Source organism: Entelurus aequoreus, linkage group LG06, assembly GCF_033978785.1.
Source record: "Entelurus aequoreus isolate RoL-2023_Sb linkage group LG06, RoL_Eaeq_v1.1, whole genome shotgun sequence".
Lineage (NCBI taxonomy): Eukaryota > Metazoa > Chordata > Actinopteri > Syngnathiformes > Syngnathidae > Entelurus > Entelurus aequoreus.
In genome coordinates, this window is record NC_084736.1 from 63,758,166 (window position 1) to 63,776,631 (window position 18,466).

General features: G+C 41.8%; 1 protein-coding gene across 1 annotated transcript in view; it reads left to right on the forward strand.

The window, feature by feature from the left end:
- The window catches only part of LOC133652445 (probable E3 ubiquitin-protein ligase HECTD4), a 51,225-nt gene that overhangs the window by 26,483 nt on the left and 6,276 nt on the right, over positions 1–18,466 (forward strand). The window contains exons 33-71 of the mRNA XM_062051208.1: positions 3–149; positions 235–419; positions 555–708; positions 784–1,064; positions 1,149–1,335; positions 1,417–1,498; positions 1,585–1,787; positions 1,894–2,029; positions 2,109–2,291; positions 2,378–2,542; positions 2,636–2,805; positions 6,280–6,395; positions 6,550–6,653; positions 6,756–6,917; positions 6,995–7,143; positions 7,287–7,366; positions 7,512–7,675; positions 7,754–7,991; positions 8,127–8,263; positions 8,345–8,471; positions 9,329–9,466; positions 9,553–9,689; positions 9,776–9,936; positions 10,020–10,201; positions 10,283–10,488; positions 10,568–10,698; positions 10,803–11,008; positions 11,093–11,272; positions 11,608–13,007; positions 13,089–13,296; positions 13,390–13,613; positions 14,639–14,784; positions 14,887–14,990; positions 15,269–15,392; positions 16,415–16,605; positions 17,327–17,473; positions 17,614–17,733; positions 17,809–17,964; positions 18,054–18,157. Of these exons, the coding sequence (XP_061907192.1) occupies positions 3–149; positions 235–419; positions 555–708; positions 784–1,064; positions 1,149–1,335; positions 1,417–1,498; positions 1,585–1,787; positions 1,894–2,029; positions 2,109–2,291; positions 2,378–2,542; positions 2,636–2,805; positions 6,280–6,395; positions 6,550–6,653; positions 6,756–6,917; positions 6,995–7,143; positions 7,287–7,366; positions 7,512–7,675; positions 7,754–7,991; positions 8,127–8,263; positions 8,345–8,471; positions 9,329–9,466; positions 9,553–9,689; positions 9,776–9,936; positions 10,020–10,201; positions 10,283–10,488; positions 10,568–10,698; positions 10,803–11,008; positions 11,093–11,272; positions 11,608–13,007; positions 13,089–13,296; positions 13,390–13,613; positions 14,639–14,784; positions 14,887–14,990; positions 15,269–15,392; positions 16,415–16,605; positions 17,327–17,473; positions 17,614–17,733; positions 17,809–17,964; positions 18,054–18,157 (7,435 nt within the window). The remainder of the gene's footprint in view (positions 1–2; positions 150–234; positions 420–554; positions 709–783; positions 1,065–1,148; positions 1,336–1,416; positions 1,499–1,584; positions 1,788–1,893; positions 2,030–2,108; positions 2,292–2,377; positions 2,543–2,635; positions 2,806–6,279; positions 6,396–6,549; positions 6,654–6,755; positions 6,918–6,994; positions 7,144–7,286; positions 7,367–7,511; positions 7,676–7,753; positions 7,992–8,126; positions 8,264–8,344; positions 8,472–9,328; positions 9,467–9,552; positions 9,690–9,775; positions 9,937–10,019; positions 10,202–10,282; positions 10,489–10,567; positions 10,699–10,802; positions 11,009–11,092; positions 11,273–11,607; positions 13,008–13,088; positions 13,297–13,389; positions 13,614–14,638; positions 14,785–14,886; positions 14,991–15,268; positions 15,393–16,414; positions 16,606–17,326; positions 17,474–17,613; positions 17,734–17,808; positions 17,965–18,053; positions 18,158–18,466) is intronic.

Below are 18,466 nucleotides of genomic sequence, written 5' to 3' on the forward strand. Positions count from 1 at the left end.
AGAATTGAGGAACTGACTTGTGGTGGAATGGTAGAGCGAGTGCAGGAGGCCTTTGGGGAGACAATGACATCTGTTGTGTCTTTGTGTGCTCGCTACCCTATTGCTTGTGCCAACAGTATTGGCTTGCTTTGCACAATACCTTACACCAGGCAAGATATTTTTCTTCTCTTGATCCATCCCTCTGTTGCCTTGTTAGGTAATCATCGCCATCTTTATTCTCAATTCTTACTGTAGGAGTGAGGAGCAGTGTCTTGTTCGGAGCGGGCTGGTTCAGCTCATGGACAGTCTTTGTAGCTTGAGTGGTCAGAGGGAGTGCAGCTCAAATGAGAAGCAAACAAAAAAGCAGAAGGTGGCCACCATGGCATGGGCTGCTTTTCAGGTGCTTGCCAACCGGTGCATTGAGTGGGAGAAAGTAGAAGGTAAGATCTAATGTGCAAATAATTTGTTGATAATTACCCAGACTTTTCTGAAGCACTTTTGGAATGGTATAATCCAATCAATCTTTGACATTTTTAAATATTCTGTTTTGTTTTTTCTCTTTTATTCACTTAAAGGTGGCTCAACGGATGGAGTGCACTCCGGTTTGGCTCGGCAGGTGTCCAGTCTGCTGACCAATCACCTGGCCAGAGCTACAGAGTGCTGTGGCAATCAGGCTGCAGGCAACGACGCTTTACAGGATGTGCTTAGTCTGCTAAACGACCTTTCTAGGTATAGTTTAGTCATGGATGGTCATAATGTATGCTTAATCTGTTAACTATATTTTCACTCCTAATTGTATTCCAGGAGCCATATCGGAAAAGCTATCTTGAGCCAACCAGCCTGTGTTTCAAAGCTCTTGTCTCTGCTACTTGACCAGAGACCTTCCCCAAAGCTGGTGCTTATCATCCTGCAGCTTTGTCGAGCCGCCCTTCCTCTCATGAGTGTAGAAGATTGTGGCAATGTGGCCCTGCCATCATGGAGCTATTCTATTAACACTCTTGATGCAGAGCAGCAGGATGCAAGTGACCCTGCCTCACGTATAGCTGCCTTGCTGCTCGCTAAGCTGGCAGACTATGTTGTACCAGGTTTGTCCTTCTAAAAGATTACATGCTTAATACTAAATAATAGACTATTATTCTTGTGTTCTAATGCTGTCAACGCCTTGCCAGGTTGCCAGACCTTGCTCTCTCCCAGCTCCTCTGAGCCAGACACGAGTCTGTCTCGAGCCAGTTCCAAAGGAGCGCTTAAGTCTGAAGATGTTGGCGAGGAGGGAGAAGCGGTTGATGGGAAGCTATCAATCTTCATCCACAAGAGAGAGGACCAGTCATCTCATGAAGTTCTGCAACCTCTTCTCAGGTAGCATTTTCCCTGAAAACAAAGCTTACTTTAAAGTTGCTGAACAATTGAACATGTTGTTTTTCCCTTTCTGCTGTGTAGCAGCTCAGAGGGACGCCCATTTCGCCTTGGCACTGGTGCAAACATGGAGAAGGTGGTCAAGATGGACAGAGATATGACCAAAGTAATGTTTTTAATGTGCATATTTACTATATGATTTTTTTTTGTAGATCAATGCTGACTTGATTTCTTTTTTCTTGCGTTTTCTAGAGTGGAAACTGTGAGGTGATCACAGAGGAAGCATCTGCTGCCCTACGAAAGGCCACCAAGTGGGCTCAGTCTGGATTGATCGTGAGTGTTGGTCCTCCTGTAGAGACTCTGACCCAAGAGGCTGCTGGAGGCGTCACAACTGGGGACAAGAAGAAAACTGCTCAAACATCTGTATGTAGGGACAGGAACACCGAGCTGGCTAGGTACAATTGCAACATGGAATTTTGTGTATTCCGTCTGGATTCATCAAGGAAGGCAAAGGCCTTGACCATAGGTATAACACCTAACTGAAAGTCTTGTCTCATGCAGGTCCGACCCTATTAGGCCGTTCATCAGTGGCCATGTTGCTAACAGTATGGCAGCTGAGGTCATTGCCCTGCTGCATAGTCTGCTTACTGCCCCGGAGTCAAACACTGCTCAAATCTGGACAAGCACTGCTGAAAAAGTAACTTCTTACTATCTTTTAAGTTTTGACTTGAAAAAGGTTTTGCATAGCATAAGCATAAATCTTATGTTTGTTTTAGGTGCTTTCCCGAGCATTGATGTTCATCCCTCAACTAGGTAGATATGCTGAGAGTATTTTGGAGAACGGTAGCAGCAGTGGTAGAAAACTGGCTAAGCTTCAAGCTATTGGCAGACAGGCGGTTGCTGCACTCTGTGCGCTGGGTGGCTTTAAGGAAACCATTAAAATTGGATCAGAGGTTCAGGTAAGGGACACAATTTAGGAGTGGCTTGAGTTCATCACACTCTTGATTATTTCTATCTTGTCACCGTATATCTCATGTATCTCTAGGTGATAGGTAAAGGAGTGCTGGGCAGCGTGGGAATAGTGATGTCCATAAATGAGCAGGAAGGCATTGCAACTGTCAAATTCCCCTCCTGTGACTATAGGAGGGCTTGCAAAGCCTCAGATGTGCTGACAGTGCCAATATCACGCCTGTGTACACCAAGATCGGAGGTAAGAGTTCCACCATCTACCATAGTCCCTATAATCTTGTTATGTAGGCTATAGTCTTGATTCTTATGTCTGATTATTCTCTTCAATCTTCAGGCACTGCCATTATACAAGCTATCCATCACTGAAAAGGTTGTGCAAGCAGTGCAATCCATGCTTCTGCCACAGGAGGGCAGTCTGTCCATTCACACCTGTCTACCAGCTTCAGGAGATGGAGCCAGCCCAGTGATGGCTGCAGTTCGCTTGCTGGCTGAAATCAGAACCAGGTCAGTTAAAAAAAAGAAAATAAATAAGGTAACTTGTAAGGTTAATTTTAGTTTATTTTTATTTTCTTGTTATAAGTGATAGTATAATGCCAGGGAAATATAATTTTCCTAGTAAAACCGGGAGCTTGCCAGCTGACTGAGTAGCCCAACAAATGGTCAAATAATTTTGCTTAAACTCTTAAACCATTCAATTCAGACATTATGCCTCTATTTAATGGCACATTTCCACAAAGTAGCAAAAAGACAATGACCGCACTGTTTAAGTGTAGATCTGCTTACTAGTTTAAGTAAAATATACAAAACCCAAAACCAGTGAAGTTGGCACGTTGTGTAAATGGTAAATAAAAACAAAATACAATGATTTGCAAATCATTTTCAACTTATATTCAATTGAATAGACTGCAAAGACAAGATATTTAATGTTCAAACTAAGAAACTTATATATTTTTTGGCAAATAATCATTAACTTACAATTTATTGGCAGCAACATATTGCAAAAAAGTTGGCGCAGGGGCATTTTTACCACCGTGTTACATGGCCTTTCCTTTTAACAACACTCAGTAAACGTTTGGGAACTGAGGAGACCAATTTTTGAAGCTTTTCAGGTGGAATTATTTCCCATTCTTGCTTGATGTACAGCTTAAGTTGTTCAACAGTCCGGGGTCTTTTACGCTTCATAATGTGCCACACATTTTCAATGGGAGACAGGTCTGGACTATAGGCAGGCCAGTCTAGTACCCGCACTCTTTTCCTATGAAGCCACGCTGTTGTAACACGTGCAGAATGTGTCTTGACTTTGTCTTGCTGAAATAAGCAGGGGCGTATATGAAAAACACGTTGCTTTGATGGCAACATATGTTTCTCTTAAACCTGTATGTACCTTTCAGCATTAATAGTGCCTTCACAGATGTGTAAATTACCCATACCTTGGGCACTAATACACCCCCATACCATCACAGATGCTGGCTTTTGAACTTTGCGCCTATGGTTCTTTTCCTTTTTGGTCCGGAGGACACAACGTCCACAGTTTCCAAAAGCTATTTGAAATGTGGACTCGTCAGGCCACAGAACACTTTTACACTTTGCATCAGTCCATCTTAGATGAGCTCGGGCCCAGCGAAGCCGGCGGCGTTTCTGGGTGTTGTTGATAAATGGCTTTAGATTTGCATAGTAGTGTTTTATTTAACTCACACTTACAGATGTAGCGACGAACTGTAGTTACTGACAGTGGTTTTCTGAAGTGTTCCTGAGCCTATGTGGTAATATCCTTTACACACTGTCGGTTTTTGATGCAGAACCGCCTGAGGGATTGAAGGTCACGGGCCTTCAATGTTACGTGCAGGGATTTCTCCAGATTCTCTGAACTTTTTGATGATATTACGGACCGTAGATGGTGAAATTCCTAAATTCCTTGCAATAGCTTGTTGAGAAATGTTGTTCTTAAACTGTTGGACAATTTGCTCACGCATTTGTTCACAAAGTGGTGACCCTCGCCCCATCCTTGTTTGTGAATGACTGAGCATTTCATGGAAGCTGCTTTTATACCCAATCATGGCACCCACCTGTTCCCAATTAGCCTGTTCACCTGTGGGATGGTCTATATGATTTGATCATTTGATGAGCATTCCTCAACTTTCTCAGTCTTTTTTGCCACTTGTGCCAGCTTTTTTGAGACATGTTGCAGGCATCAAATTCCAAATGAGCCAATATTTGCAAAAAATAACAAAGTTGCTCAGTTCGAACGTTAAGTATCTTGTCTTTGCATTGTATTCAATTGAATAGAAGTTGAAAAGGATTTGCAAATGGATGGATGTATTCTGTTTTTATTTACGATTTACACAACATACCAACTGGGTTTTGTAAAGGCTGCCAGTCATATAATTAAAACACCAAATACTTTTTTGTCAAATCAGCTCCTAAGGTAATAAAGGAAACAAACTAACTTAAAAGACATGCATACTGAAATACAAGATGCAGATACTTTATGGTAAATAGTGTGCAGCTACAGTGTTTATAGATCTAACAAAAGCATTTAACACAGTTAATCATAATATCTTAATCAACAAACTAGAACGGTATGGTATCAGAGGGTTGGTATTGAACTGGATTAGAAGCTACTACAGGAAGCAATATGTGAAGCTATCACTTAGCTTCACATATTGCTTCCGATAGTAAGTCAACAGAGCTAGATATATCTTGCGGCGTACCCCACGGATCTACTGGGACCAAAATTGTTAAATCTCTAAAAAACTACATTTGTTTAGTTACAAAGGACTTAAAGTCATGGCCGTACTACCATTGAGAACACCGAGGTCATGTCTAGGTGTTTTGTGTGAAGAAGCGCATGTCAAATATAAATTATTGAATGACGAGACGCGTCAGATTAAATTTTACCCTAAACCTATTCGTGGTCATGTCATGCTCTGTCATTAATTAGAATATGTAGAAAGATTGCCCCCTGCAGCATCTGGTGGCTCTGGTGGCATGTGTCACTACTATTTGAAATGGAAAGACTTGGGTTTGAATCCATGTCAGATTTGAAATGATGTAAAGTTTTTAAATGTATGTTTTAATGACGATAAAAGTTGTTTAATATGTTAAACTTCAGCATTGTAATTTTAAAAAATGGTTGTTCATTGTGTTGCTCAAGGTAATATTATCCATATGGTGCTGGGGTACCCATGATTTCAGCATTTCAAAGCTCCTCTCAGACCACCAATTTTTGACCTCTGTATTTGTCAAATCCTGGTTACGACCCTGCTTAAAGTTAGTATTATTTGCGAACGACACAATAGTATTATGCTCAGGAGAGAACACACTTCAGGTAATACAAATAGTTATAGAAAAAATTAACACATTAAAACCTTTGTTAAATCCAAAATATTGAAATTCAATGATACATTTGTATAACAATTATTCTCAACTAAAGAGGATAAATATAACCTCAGTGAAAAATCTAATTTAAAACACTTTTATGCACGCACAAATGTTTAAAACATTTAGAATATCAGTATGTAGATTTTAATTATGGAATTGATTTAAGTTAAGAAGTCAAACAATGTACTACTGTGATCCAGTTTAGGAGGCTGTTTGAACTAGGAGTGTTTACAAATTACAAGGAAGAATAATTGTAATAAGCATATTGAACATTATATATTCATCTCATATGTTTATCATAACTGACTTAACTGTTTATGAAGATAGTTGTTTTTCATTGATATAAATTGTGTTACAAAATGAGGACAGGAAGCGAACATATGTGCTAGTAAGTTGCTATGAATTTGAAAAGGAGTAGGATTGAATAAGCTTGGCTTCTTCCTACTCTTTTTAAAACAAGTTGTAAAGAGAAATGTAAATATGTAAGTTATATGATGTATCACTTGTAACTGTATAAATGTATGAAATAAACTTAAACCAAACCAAACCAAACCCTTGCTCTATTCTAAAGTCTTTTATAATGATTATGTTTTTCAGGGCATGCCTGGTGATGGCACAGCTCCTGGAGGACAGCTCATTTTGTGAAGAGTTCATCCAGCAGTGTCCTGCCGCTGTGGAAGTGCTCAACCTAGTTGCTCAAGAATGTAGTCCTGGTATGACAACATTATTAACCCTGAATCACTCACCAGCCGCAATATTTGACGCACTCCTGATAACAATGTGCAAAATGTGTGCTTTATCAAACACTCACAAAGTCTTAAAGTCCCAAAAAAGTACTGTTTTTTTTGTCCCCTTTTTTGTTTTCAGGGGAGCGTCTCGGTATCGTTGAGGCTCAATGTGAAAGAGTGAGAATGCTATACCGGGACTGTGCTCGCCCGCCACCCCCTCCATTCCAGACAGAAAGACGCCAGGTAGAGTTGCCAAATTTGAAATATTTTGAAGAATGTTTAAACTGAAACCTGGGCATGGTAGTGAGTCTCATTTTTACAACTCTATGTAATGCCTCTCTCTAGCCTAAGGAAATCACTTGGTGTCCATCCCGAGTGTTCCCTCCTGTCCGTGCCTGCATGTTCTCATCGCGCCTCACCTCTGTCACCTTCTTGGCTGATCCCAGTGCTGGGGGGGGACTACCCAGAGGCACCTTCATCTACGCCACCTCTCCTGTACCAATTCAGGTTGTTACCAAGATCATCTGTAATTTGTGCAAATGTTCTGGTTTACATTTTTTATTTGCTTTTCTTTGTCGTCACAGGCCCCTTCCTTTTATTGGGAAATAGAAGTTGTCTCCTATGGAGACTCTGAGGAGGACAGTGGGCCGATCGTGTCTTTTGGTTTTGCTACTGAGGCAGAGAAGAGAGACGGCGCATGGACCAACCCTGTTGGCACATGTCTGTTTCACAAGTACGTTTTCTTTTTGTACATTAGACGTCTATCTTGGCAGTCTTTTATAGTGTTCTGTCTCTGGCAAGAGTGCAGCTTTGTGTCCATTTGTGTTGTTGTTCCATCTTTGACTTGTCTTTCTCCTGTCTGATCCTTTATGGCAGTAATGGAAGGGCAGTGCATTATAATGGCTCCAGTCTGCTCCAGTGGAAGAGTGTCAGACTGGATGTAACCCTACTTCCTGGTGAGATTATTTTGTTCTTCTTTTTGTCAGGCAATAATACATTTATGATGATTTTTGTGTTCCCTATTTCTGGAGTTACAAACTCTCATACGAACAGTAGGCACCAGTTCATTTCTATGGTAACGCTACATTTACCTAAACACAGGTGATGTGGCTGGTATAGGCTGGGAGCGTTCAGAAGGCACACCTCCACCCCCGGGTCAAGCCCCCAAAGGGCGAGTCTACTTCACATATTGTGGCCAGCGTCTCAGTCCCATCCTCGAAGACGTAGCTGGTGGAATGTGGCCCTTGGTACACATTCAAAAGAAGGTATGCTGATTAAAGTAAGAATGTAAAATGGGTTTGCGCAGTGTTCCTACAAATGATACAATTTCAATTGTTTTGTAGAATTCTAAGATTCGTGCCAACTTTGGAAATCGCCCCTTTGCATATGCCGAAGGCCAAGCTCACAGGAATGCAGCTGACCTGTGCATTGATCTTGCAGAAGAAATAAGTGCTAATTTTGAAGCGCTCCCATTTGCCATGGCTTCAGACAGTGATAACGATGCAGGTGCTAGCGTTACATCGGACTCTGGCTCCCATGGACCTCCCTGTCGGATTGCAGCTGTGGCAGTCACTCAGCAACGTATGTACATAACCTATATACTCTTAATAAGCTTATATACGCATTTCACATTCTTGGACTTTGTATAAATAAAAACACTAGTGAATCACGTCATTTGACATTATTAGTTTGACTTGTGTGAACTGATCTTTTCAGAGTACAACAGTGACCTGTCCTGCCATTACAAAGTAGAGCTGAGCTACGAGAACCTAGTCACTTCTGGACCTGATCCACATCCTCCACCCATTGCAGATGACGAGAGTGATGATGATGACGATGATGATGTTCCAAGAGTGAGTGAGCTCGTCCTTATTATATGTCTGCGACTGCTATGTGCCTCTACTGTGTATTTTACTGTGTTATTGAAAATTCAGGAGGACCACTACGCCTTGCTGGTTAAGGCCTGGGAAACCAAAGTGTTCCCCACCATTCGAAGGAGGTTCCGTAACGAAGCCGAGAGGAAATCTGGCCTGGACCAAATCAAAGGAGCTCTGCAGCTTGGTAAAAAAAAAATATTGCATTTATATATATATTGATATTATCAATTAATTTGAGTTTTTTTGTCGCGAACGAAAAAATTAAAATCTTTTGCCGCCAGGAGATTCCGTAGCTTTTTCCACTCACGTCCTCCCCTTTGTTTTCTAAAGAGATGCACTCAGAGCAACAACAGGGCTACAGCTGACAGCAAGAAGTTTGTTCCTAAGAAAGGAATGGTATCGTCAGAGGTTCGGAACTGGTTTGAGTTAGCAGCAACAGATGTGAAACAAGTGACTGTATGCTGCAAAGTTTGTCTAAAGCTCAATACAACAAAAGGCAGCAGCATAACAAACTTGTTTAAACATCCAAACAAAGATGTCCAGCCGAGTGGGAGAAATCACACTTTTTACGAGGGGAAGAACAAAACCTCCTGCTAAAAAGCATCTTACTGTGGGGGGAAATTATTTCCCCCAAGGTGCCCCAAGTATAATAAAAACGGTGCACAATGGAGAGCTATCACCGAAGTGCTCAATTTGCACAAGCTTTCAATGTGAATGTAAACAAATCCTTTTAATCTACAGTCTGTATTTTTTAAATATCAGCTGGGACTTTAATTCCACGAGGAAAATAGTATATGATACAATAAAAACAAAACTTGTTTTAAAATATTTTTGCCTTTTTTTTTTAAAGTAGGGGAAAAAACTTAAAATTTTCGTGAAAAAAAATAAACCTAGGCCGTATCCATCCATCCATCCATCCATTTTCTACGGCTTGTCACCCAGCCCTAATCTATAACTCAAACATGTAATTTAACACTTAATATGTCTTCATCAAGTTATTAATTGTTATGTTTTCTTTAACTCTATTGTGACAAACAACAGGCATGGTTGACATTGCAAGGCAGACAGTGGAGTTCCTGTATGAAGAAAATGGTGGTATTCCTCGAGACCTCTACCTCCCCACCATAGAAGATATCAAGGATGAGGCCAACAAATTCACCATTGATAAAGTTCGCAAAGGTCACTGACTTGCCATTTTTTCCTTGTCAGATGCTTTACTAATACAGTCTTATTTACTCCAAATTCTAACCTGCTTCATTCTACAGGCTTAACTGTGGTCATCCGCTGTCCAGACAGCAACAATACCAACAGCACCACGGGAGGGACAGCCCTGCCGAAGTTTGCCATCCGGGGCATGTTGAAGACTTTTGGTTTGCATGGAGTAGTGCTGGATGTTGACTCTGTAAGCAAAACACTGAATGCTGCAAAAAAAAAGTGTTTTTGTTTCATAAAATAAAAATCTATACTTGTTTTTGTGCGCGTCACTAGGCAAATGAGCTGGTGCAAGTGGAGACCTATCTTCGCAGTGAGGGTGTTCTGGTGAGGTACTGGTATCCAATTGAAATGCTGGAGCGCCCACCCGCTGGATCTCGACGAACCGCAGCTAATGGCTTGGTCTCATTAGATAGTAGCAACATTCAAATTCACAGGTACCAAGAAATATAACCTAAATAGCACATTACATGCATGCAACCTTATTTATTGTCCTATTTGATGATTGTTGTTGTTTTAGGGAGCTGCTTCGCTGTGAGAGTGCACTGGCACGTTTGTACTGCCGAATGGCCCTGCTTAACATTTACGCCCCCAAAACTCCCCACACCTTCACCCGTCTCTTCCACATCCCTGCAATCCGTGACATCACCTTAGAACACTTGCAGCTTCTGTCCAATCAGCTGCTGGCTCCCCCACTCCCTGGTGAGTTTAATGCATTTTGGAAATGTGAGCTCTTTCCTGCCGGTTTCCATTTCTCATCTAACATTTCAATTTTTCCTGCAGATGGCACTATTAGTTCTTGCTCGATCCTCCTGGCCCAGTCAGTGCTTCACGACCTCCAAGGCCAAAGCTGCTCTCCCACAGACCTATTCTACCAGGGCAATGCTCAGCCCATCCGAGAGTGGCTGACCGTAGCCATCACCCGTGCCTTGCATCAAGGAGAGGAAAGCTTACTTGAGCTAACTAAACAGATCTGCTGTTTTCTACAGGTCAACACATAGATTGTTAAATTATTTATCTTTGAACATGCACCAATATTAAATGTAAAGTATCAATTTTCTTCCTTAGCATGCACCAGAGCAGTTTACATCTGAGGAGTTTCCTGTAACAGAGTCGAAAGTCAGCATGGACGTCAGCTTTCCAGGAGCTGCATTTGTGATTGTATCCTGCAAAGAGAGCCAACTTGGCTGCCGCAAAGAGTGAGATTTCTGGCAGTGTTGATATTTTCCAGTTGACCTGAAACCCAGTTCCCTCTTCTCTGTTTAAATGTTGACTTCTCTCCTGTCCTTTTCCATTCCATTAGCTCTAGCTTGTACAAGGCTCCCTGGGCAAGAGTAATGCTATATGGTCTGGGTCACAAAGTGCGTAGAAATGGCCAACTTAATCTAATGGAGGCTGTATGCTATCCCCTGGATGCCTCACCTGCCAACACGGGCCTTACCCCCCCTCCCACCACCAACCAATACCCCTCGGTTATCATCCCCACTGATAAAGTGCACATCAAACTGGGTATGTATTTATTGTCCCATAAGAGTTACTTTTAATGTGTGGGAGTGTGTATGTTCCCCTTTCAATACTCTATCTTTATTCTAGGTGTGTCACCGCCTCCTGGTGCTGTACTAGTACTGCACTCCCTGCCTCTGGAGTTCCCTCTAGCCATGGCATTTGCTGAGCAGCTGCTGACATGGAAGCTGGGAGAGAGCTGTGAGCGACCAGAAGAAGAGTTGGACACAGTACCGTCATCTGTGCTGGTGCAAGTGCTAGAACTGCTTGGTAGGGTTCACAATCTTGTATCAAGAGCTACACCAGAATATGCATTGTGGATGTCTGTGCCTCCTCTAAAAAAAGTGCTGTGGAAATCTGTCCGTTAATTAAGCTTTTCATGCGAACTAACAAATGCATTTGAACGACAGCATAACCGCCTCAGTGTAACTCCTTATACCTCTTTTTGTCTGGGATGTAAAGTTTAGAACTCATTAACCACTAAAATGATACATACTTGTTATATAGCTAACATATTCATCACATTAATTATTTGTTTTTGCTTTTTAATACTGTACATAACCCAACTTTAAGTGTTTCCTGTGTTGGCTTGTGTTTTGTATTAGGTGGTTTACTCTGGACCACTGATCTGGCTCCCTCCATTAAAGAACTCGTCTTTCACTTGCTGGCAGAACTCCTGCGAAAGATTCACCACTTGGAGCAGCGTAAAAGTCCCACCGGCCTCTCCAGCTCCATTGCTCTTCTGCTTAACCCCTGCCTCGCAGTCCTCATGTCTCTGCAGACAGAACTTCGCAAGCTGTACGACAGGGAAACTCAGGGCTGGACTGCAGGAGGCGCAGGAGCAGTAGGGTCTTCATCTGGAGGTGTTGCTTTAGCGCTGGCAACAGAGCAGAGCCGCTTCTCCACCTACTTCCATGCACTGATGGAAGTCTGTCTCGCTGTGACAGAGGTGACGCTTCCGCTCAATGTTGGAGGCACCACAGTTGGCGCCCTGACCTCTACCAGTGCCCCTAACCTGAGTGATTCTTCGTCGTCGTCATCCTCATCCCCGGGTCAGACACCACAGAGCCCCAGCCTGCTGTCCAAACGAAAGAAGGTGAAGATGAAGCGCGAGAGAGCAGCAGCTGCAGTGGCAGTTGTGGTCTCAGGTAAAAGAGGAAGTGGAGGTGCCCGCCAGTCCGAGAGTGATAGCGCCCTGCTGAACATGACAGGGAGTAAACCTGAAGACATGCTGTGGTTCCACCGCTGCCTCACACTCCTGATGATCCTTCGACATCTTGCAAATAAGGACCCTCAAGGCTTGAGCGTAACAAGCGATGCGGTGACGGATGCCTGCCAGGCTTTGGTGGGTCCCACAGCTCACAGTCGCCTGTTGGTGCTTTCAGGCATCCCCACCCACCTGGAAGAGGCAGTGGTTCGAAATGCTATCCGCAGGGCTTGCAACGCACATGGAGGGCTTTTCAAAGATGAAGTCTTCATCCCTCTGCAGGAGGAGGCTCCGAAGAAAACTAAAACTGGAGCTGGGGTCTCAAGCCCTCAAGACAGCAAAGTAAGCACAGAGTCTGAGCGCCATTTCCCCCACAACGGGGGTCCTGGGAGTCCTGACAGCTCCAGCAGCGTGACTCCTGCTAGGAGTGTGAGCGCCTCTGCTTCCACCAGCCAGACTTCCATCTACAGCTCCTCTCAGGGAGTCTCTCGCACCGCCAGTGAACTTTCTGTCGATCAGGAGCTATTAGCCGTGCCTGCTTTCACCCCCAATGCAGCTGCGTCTGCTGGTAACTACCCCCAGCAGGGTTCCCATGAGCCCCAGACTGTTTCCAGTCAGGAGAGTCTGGATACTTCTCTTTGTAGCACAGGGAGCCTGGGGAGTATTGGTAGCTTTGGAGAGCCTGTGGATAGTACAGAGACACCGTCAGTGTCAGATGGAGTCTCTTTGCACACAGTCACCTCACAGGAGAGCAATGCAGTCACGTCGAGGCCTATCAAAGGCTACGCTGTCATTGAGGTGGGTGAAACAACTGATTTTCTTTGTTTTGTTTTTTTGGTAGTTTCTCAATTACACTTATCCCTTTTGAATTAATTTCAGGTCCGTTCTCGAGCCAAAGTGGAAAAAATACGTGCCAGTCTGTTTAACAGCAGTGACTTAATTGGCTTGTCCAGTCTTGAAGGTGAAGAGGAGCTAATGGAGTTGACCAATGAAGAGATCCTCACTGCCTCCAGCGTAAATCAAAGTCTGTTTGACACTCAAGGCAGCTCTGCTCTTGAAGACTACTTTCTGGACAAGTCAATTCGAGGTTTGTTATTTGACCAGAAAAAAATCCAGGTCTCTATTTTCCACTGAGACATTTTTCCTCACTTTAACCTTTAAAACCCATATATTGTTCAAGGTGAGAAGCTTGTTCCTGGAGCTCGTGACATCCTCACAGACATTTTCAAAAGTTGTGCGCACTCAGAACAGATGCTGAGCCTCACACCTGCCAAGCCAGTTAAAGTATCGGATATTTACCTCAGCAAAGAGCAGATAAACTCTCAGACCCCTGGTAACCTGCTGCATACTTTCTTCACCAATGTCCGGCCACCTAAGAAACTACTTGAGGACCAGCTTACTCAGGTATATGTGATATATATATCATATTTTAAAAAATATTTCTGGTTCAGTATGTGGTAATTACAGGCGCACCTCAAAAAAATTGGATATGGTGCAACAGTTACTGGATTTCAGGAGTTCAATTAAGACATACAGACCAATTACATTATAATTACATTTTATGACATACAAAATGTGTGTTTCTTATTAGCTGTAAACATAATCAAAGTATTTATTACATTAAAAAATACATTCTTAAAATACTTGGTTTAAGTTTTTTTCGAACATATATACAATTACAAGAGATACATCATGGTTTACGTATTTACATTTCTCTTTACATGTTTGAAAAGGAGTAGGAAGAAGCCAAGCTTATTTAATCGTATCCCTTTTCCAATTTGTAGCAATTTAGTAGCGCATATGTTCACTTCCTGTCCTCATTTTGTAACACAATTTACGTCACTGAAATACAGATCTCCTAAATAGTTAAGTCAGTCATGTTAGATAGATCATGTTAGTACATTTGTCTAATCCATTCCATATCTTAACTCCACATATTGATAAACTAAAGGTATTGAGTGTTGTACGTGCATACAAATGTTAAGTTAGATTTCTCTGTAAGGTTATATTTATCCTCCTTTGTTGAGAAGAACTGTTTTACATTCTTGGTTGTAGCACGTTATAGTTTGCTTTGAGCATAATTGTATATGTTTGCAAACACACAAAATCATTGAATTTCAATTTGTATGTTCGCTATAAACATTATGTATTATTCTAACTGATCTTTTTTGTAACACCGTTATTGAGTAAATTGTACTTTTGTAGTTGTTCTCTGCGAGTGTTCTACTTTTTTAATGAATTTGTCCAATCTGCTATTAAATACTTTTTTCTATGATTTTAGAAAATTGCGGAAGTAAGGAAACAGGTCTATAATTTGTAAATTGTATAATACATTTATGGAATATAAGTTTAGGCCTTTAAATTGAACTTAGATGCGCCTCTGACTACTCATCTGATGACAATCTGCAAACTCATTTCTTTTCGTCCAGATTTTAAGGAAGTATGGCATTTCCAAGCCCAATAAGAACAAATACAGCAAGGCAGGAAAAGAACAGCACCAAGGCAAAGTAGTGAGCACTAAGCGGGCCATCACCAAACCTCCCACAAAGGAAAAGTCTGTTCTCAACAGTGTAAGGTATGTGAGAGCATGAAACATATTTACCTTTTAAGTGGTTATTTTTTTGGTACATTTCAGTTGATTAATAATTGCATTTACTGTACATGTATCTCTAAAAAGGACTGCGCTGAGTGAGAAAAAGTCTGTCCTTAAGCCCAAATCTCCAGAGAAAGCCAGACCTGATGAGAAAGATGTGGAAAAGTATCCTGCTAAAAAACCTGAAGGTTTGTCAATAATAGTCTGACAAGACAACAGGCAGTTACCCAATACTCCTGCTACACAAAATATTGTACTTACTATGTCAGTGTTAAACATATCTTAAGCTATCTTGGTAAAAGACTCAGAATATAATTCATTTTGCACATCAATTGAATCATTTGAGTATCAATTCATTAGTTGCATTTTAATAAAGCTGTTATTTATCCATTTACTAGTATTTTCAATGAGTTTCACACTAGCAACCTATGGCTGGCTCTTGTGCTATACCATGTTGTTTTTATAGTTGCTGAGGAGAAGTACCTGACGCTGGAGGGCTTCCATAAGTTTGCAGTTGACCGAGCAAAGCAGGACATTCGTAGTGTCTGGAGGGCAATTTTGGCATGTGGCTATGACCTACACTTTGAAAGGTGAGACAACAAATGCCAGACCCCAATAACAGCTTGTAGTCTGATGTAATACCCATACTGTCACATGCTCTCACTGGCTTCCCAGAACATGCTCTGCATACTCTATGTATACGGTACACACAGTATTTGTATACCCTTAATCTCTTGGACCGTAAAATAGGAGAGCACCCTACTTTTAAATGCATACAGCAGGGATATTCAACTGGTGGCCAGGGGCCCGAATCTGGCCCGGGAATGTCACCATTGACACCATTTCAAAACTTCAGAGACAAATCATTTTTAAACAAATTCCTAAAAAAAATAGTGTTCCAGTTGTATGAGGAACTTGGACCAGTGTAAACACATTGGCGGATTCTCACATTGACATTTTAACCTAGCATAAAACACTGGGGTCCTAATTTGGGATTTAGATACCTCAGGCAGTACCTCAAAGCAACCCTTTAAAGTCCTCTCCTTTTTGGCAGTTATACATTTTTTCATCATCTCATTTGTGTAACTAAGGTGTTGGCGTAGCTTGTTTACTTCAGATGCAGTCAGTAGTCATTCGTTCAACTTGTTCAGTTATACTCGTGCTGTTCCTCAAGGTTCCAATTGAGGTTCTCTCTTTTTCATCATTTGGGCTATTCAACTGGTGGCCCACGAGTGCAATTCCAAAAACTTGTGAGAGACTTACATTTTTGCAGCAGATTCTTAAAAAACACTAGCGTGCTATCAGAGATGATCTTTGACTAGCTTTTTTGCAGAAAGTCCTTAAAAACAGAAAAGTGCTCCAAAAAAATAGACCAAAATCAAATATCTACTGTAGAGGACGCTGGTTCTCCGGAATATGAAATATAAGACTAATAGTGAAGGGAGAAGTCTGGCCCCCCCCGGTCCTTAGCTTTCTGGAAATGTGGCCCCCAAAACAATTTTATTTAGATATCTCTGTATGACGGTTAATCAAGCTGCTCTTATAGGACTGCTATTGTTGATGTAAAAGAAAATAAAAAGTTTTAATAGCTGTTCATCATCCTCTTCACCAGGTGCACCTGTATAGACACGCGGCATGCACAAAAAGCTTGCAGGAAGTGGACTTTGGAAATGGACGTCGCATTGGTGCAGTACATCAACAGGCTGTGTCGTCACCTTGCTATCACGCCAGCCAGACTGCATCCACATGAAGTCTACCTGGACCCAAGTGATTGTGCCGATCCACGTGTGGCCTCCCTGCTCAGTTAGTAAATCTCCTAAATAGTTTAGTAACTGCAGGATATTTACTATGAGGTGACGCAAGTAAATACAGACAGGCCTTGCACATTTATGATTTGAATATATATGTATACATATGTGTGTATATGTATATAGACGTGTATACGTGTGTGTGTATATATATATATGTATATATATATATATATATATAGCGCATTAATTTCACAAATGCATTACGACGTTCGCTTTTTTCTTCAACAACATAACTGATTTCAACTCAATGCAGACTTTATGAGAGCCAACAAACATAAAAAACATCACTTAGTGTGCAATGTTTGCTGTCATATGTATATAGACGTGTATATATATATATATATATATATATATATATATATATATACACACACACACACACATTAGTATATTGTTACTTGGATAAAAATCATTGCGGTCAATGACTGAGGTGTGGAGCCCCAGTATATTGTGAGTTTCCTCTTTGGTGATGCTTTGCCTGCTTGTTTGTAGGTCCTACAGCGCTCACTCTTATCTTTAAAAATTAAGTCTATTCTATATTGGCTTTAGATCAGGCTTCTGACCATACTTTGGTGAAAAGTTACTGAAAGTAATGTTTTATTTACTGTTGTATTTCAAATCCATTGTGCTGGTTGCTAGAGGCCAATATTTTTGGATCTAAATGACCATTGTTAAACTATCCTTACTAATTGTTATTTTCTTGTCTTTTAAAGTTGTGCCTGTAGAGAGCTTGCGCTTGCGATTTGCTCTGTTGCAGTCCCTCAACAACACACTGGAAAGTTTCTTCCTGCCGCTGGTGGAGCTGAGACAGACGCATACTTATCAGAACAGCATTGCATCCCTTTTATGCGAGGCAAAAGGTTAGTGAGACTTGGCATCGGTTTATCAGGTCGCAGAGGCGATTGGGAGTGTGTGACTTTTAGACTACTACTGTAGAAGCATATCACTATCCTTTTTTCTTAAGGTCCCCTTCTCACGCTCCCAACTTTACTGCCTACAGGACTAGTTTTCTACGACACAAAAGTCACTGTAATGAACAGAGTACTCAACGCCACAGTCCAGCGGACAGCAGACCATGCTGCTCCAGAGATTACACTGGATCCTCTTGAGATCGTAGGAGGTGAAGATCCCTTTTATTTGGTATCTTTCTTCATGTACTGTGTTTATTTTCTAACATTCTCCCAATGCCTTGCAGGTGAGATACGATCGTCAGAGAACACATACTTCTGCCAGGCAGCACGTCAACTTGCATGCATGCCGTCGTCTCAGCTTTGTGTAAAACTGGCCAGCGGAGGCGACCCCACTTATGCTTTCAACATTCGCTTCACGGGGGAGGAAGTTCACGGCACAAGTGGGAATCAATCCTTTTTATACCTACAGCATATGTCTTATGATTTACAGGTAGAGCAAGTAGTAACCCAAATTCATCTGTGACATCAGGTGGTTCCTTCCGACACTTTTTATGGCAGGTGTGTAAGGAGTTACAAAGTTCAGCTCTGTCTCTGCTGCTGCCTTGCCCAAGTGCTGCAGCCAACCGTAACAAGGTAACACCTTCCCACTGTCTGGACTGATCAAATGCATCAGTTATTTCCCCTCTGCTACACAAGACATATTCTAGCCCGAATTTTTTTCTGTTTGCACACAATTACGGTTGCACAATATAGACGATATGTAATGCATGTTGATGACACATTCTTGCTGTTCGCCACACATTTCAATCAATCAATCAATGTTTATTTATATAGCCCTAAATCACAAGTGTCTCAAAGGGCTGCACAAGCCACAACGACATCCTCGGTTCAGATCCCAAATTTGACAACGACAAGACAACAGCCTCGATGCACTAATGTCCT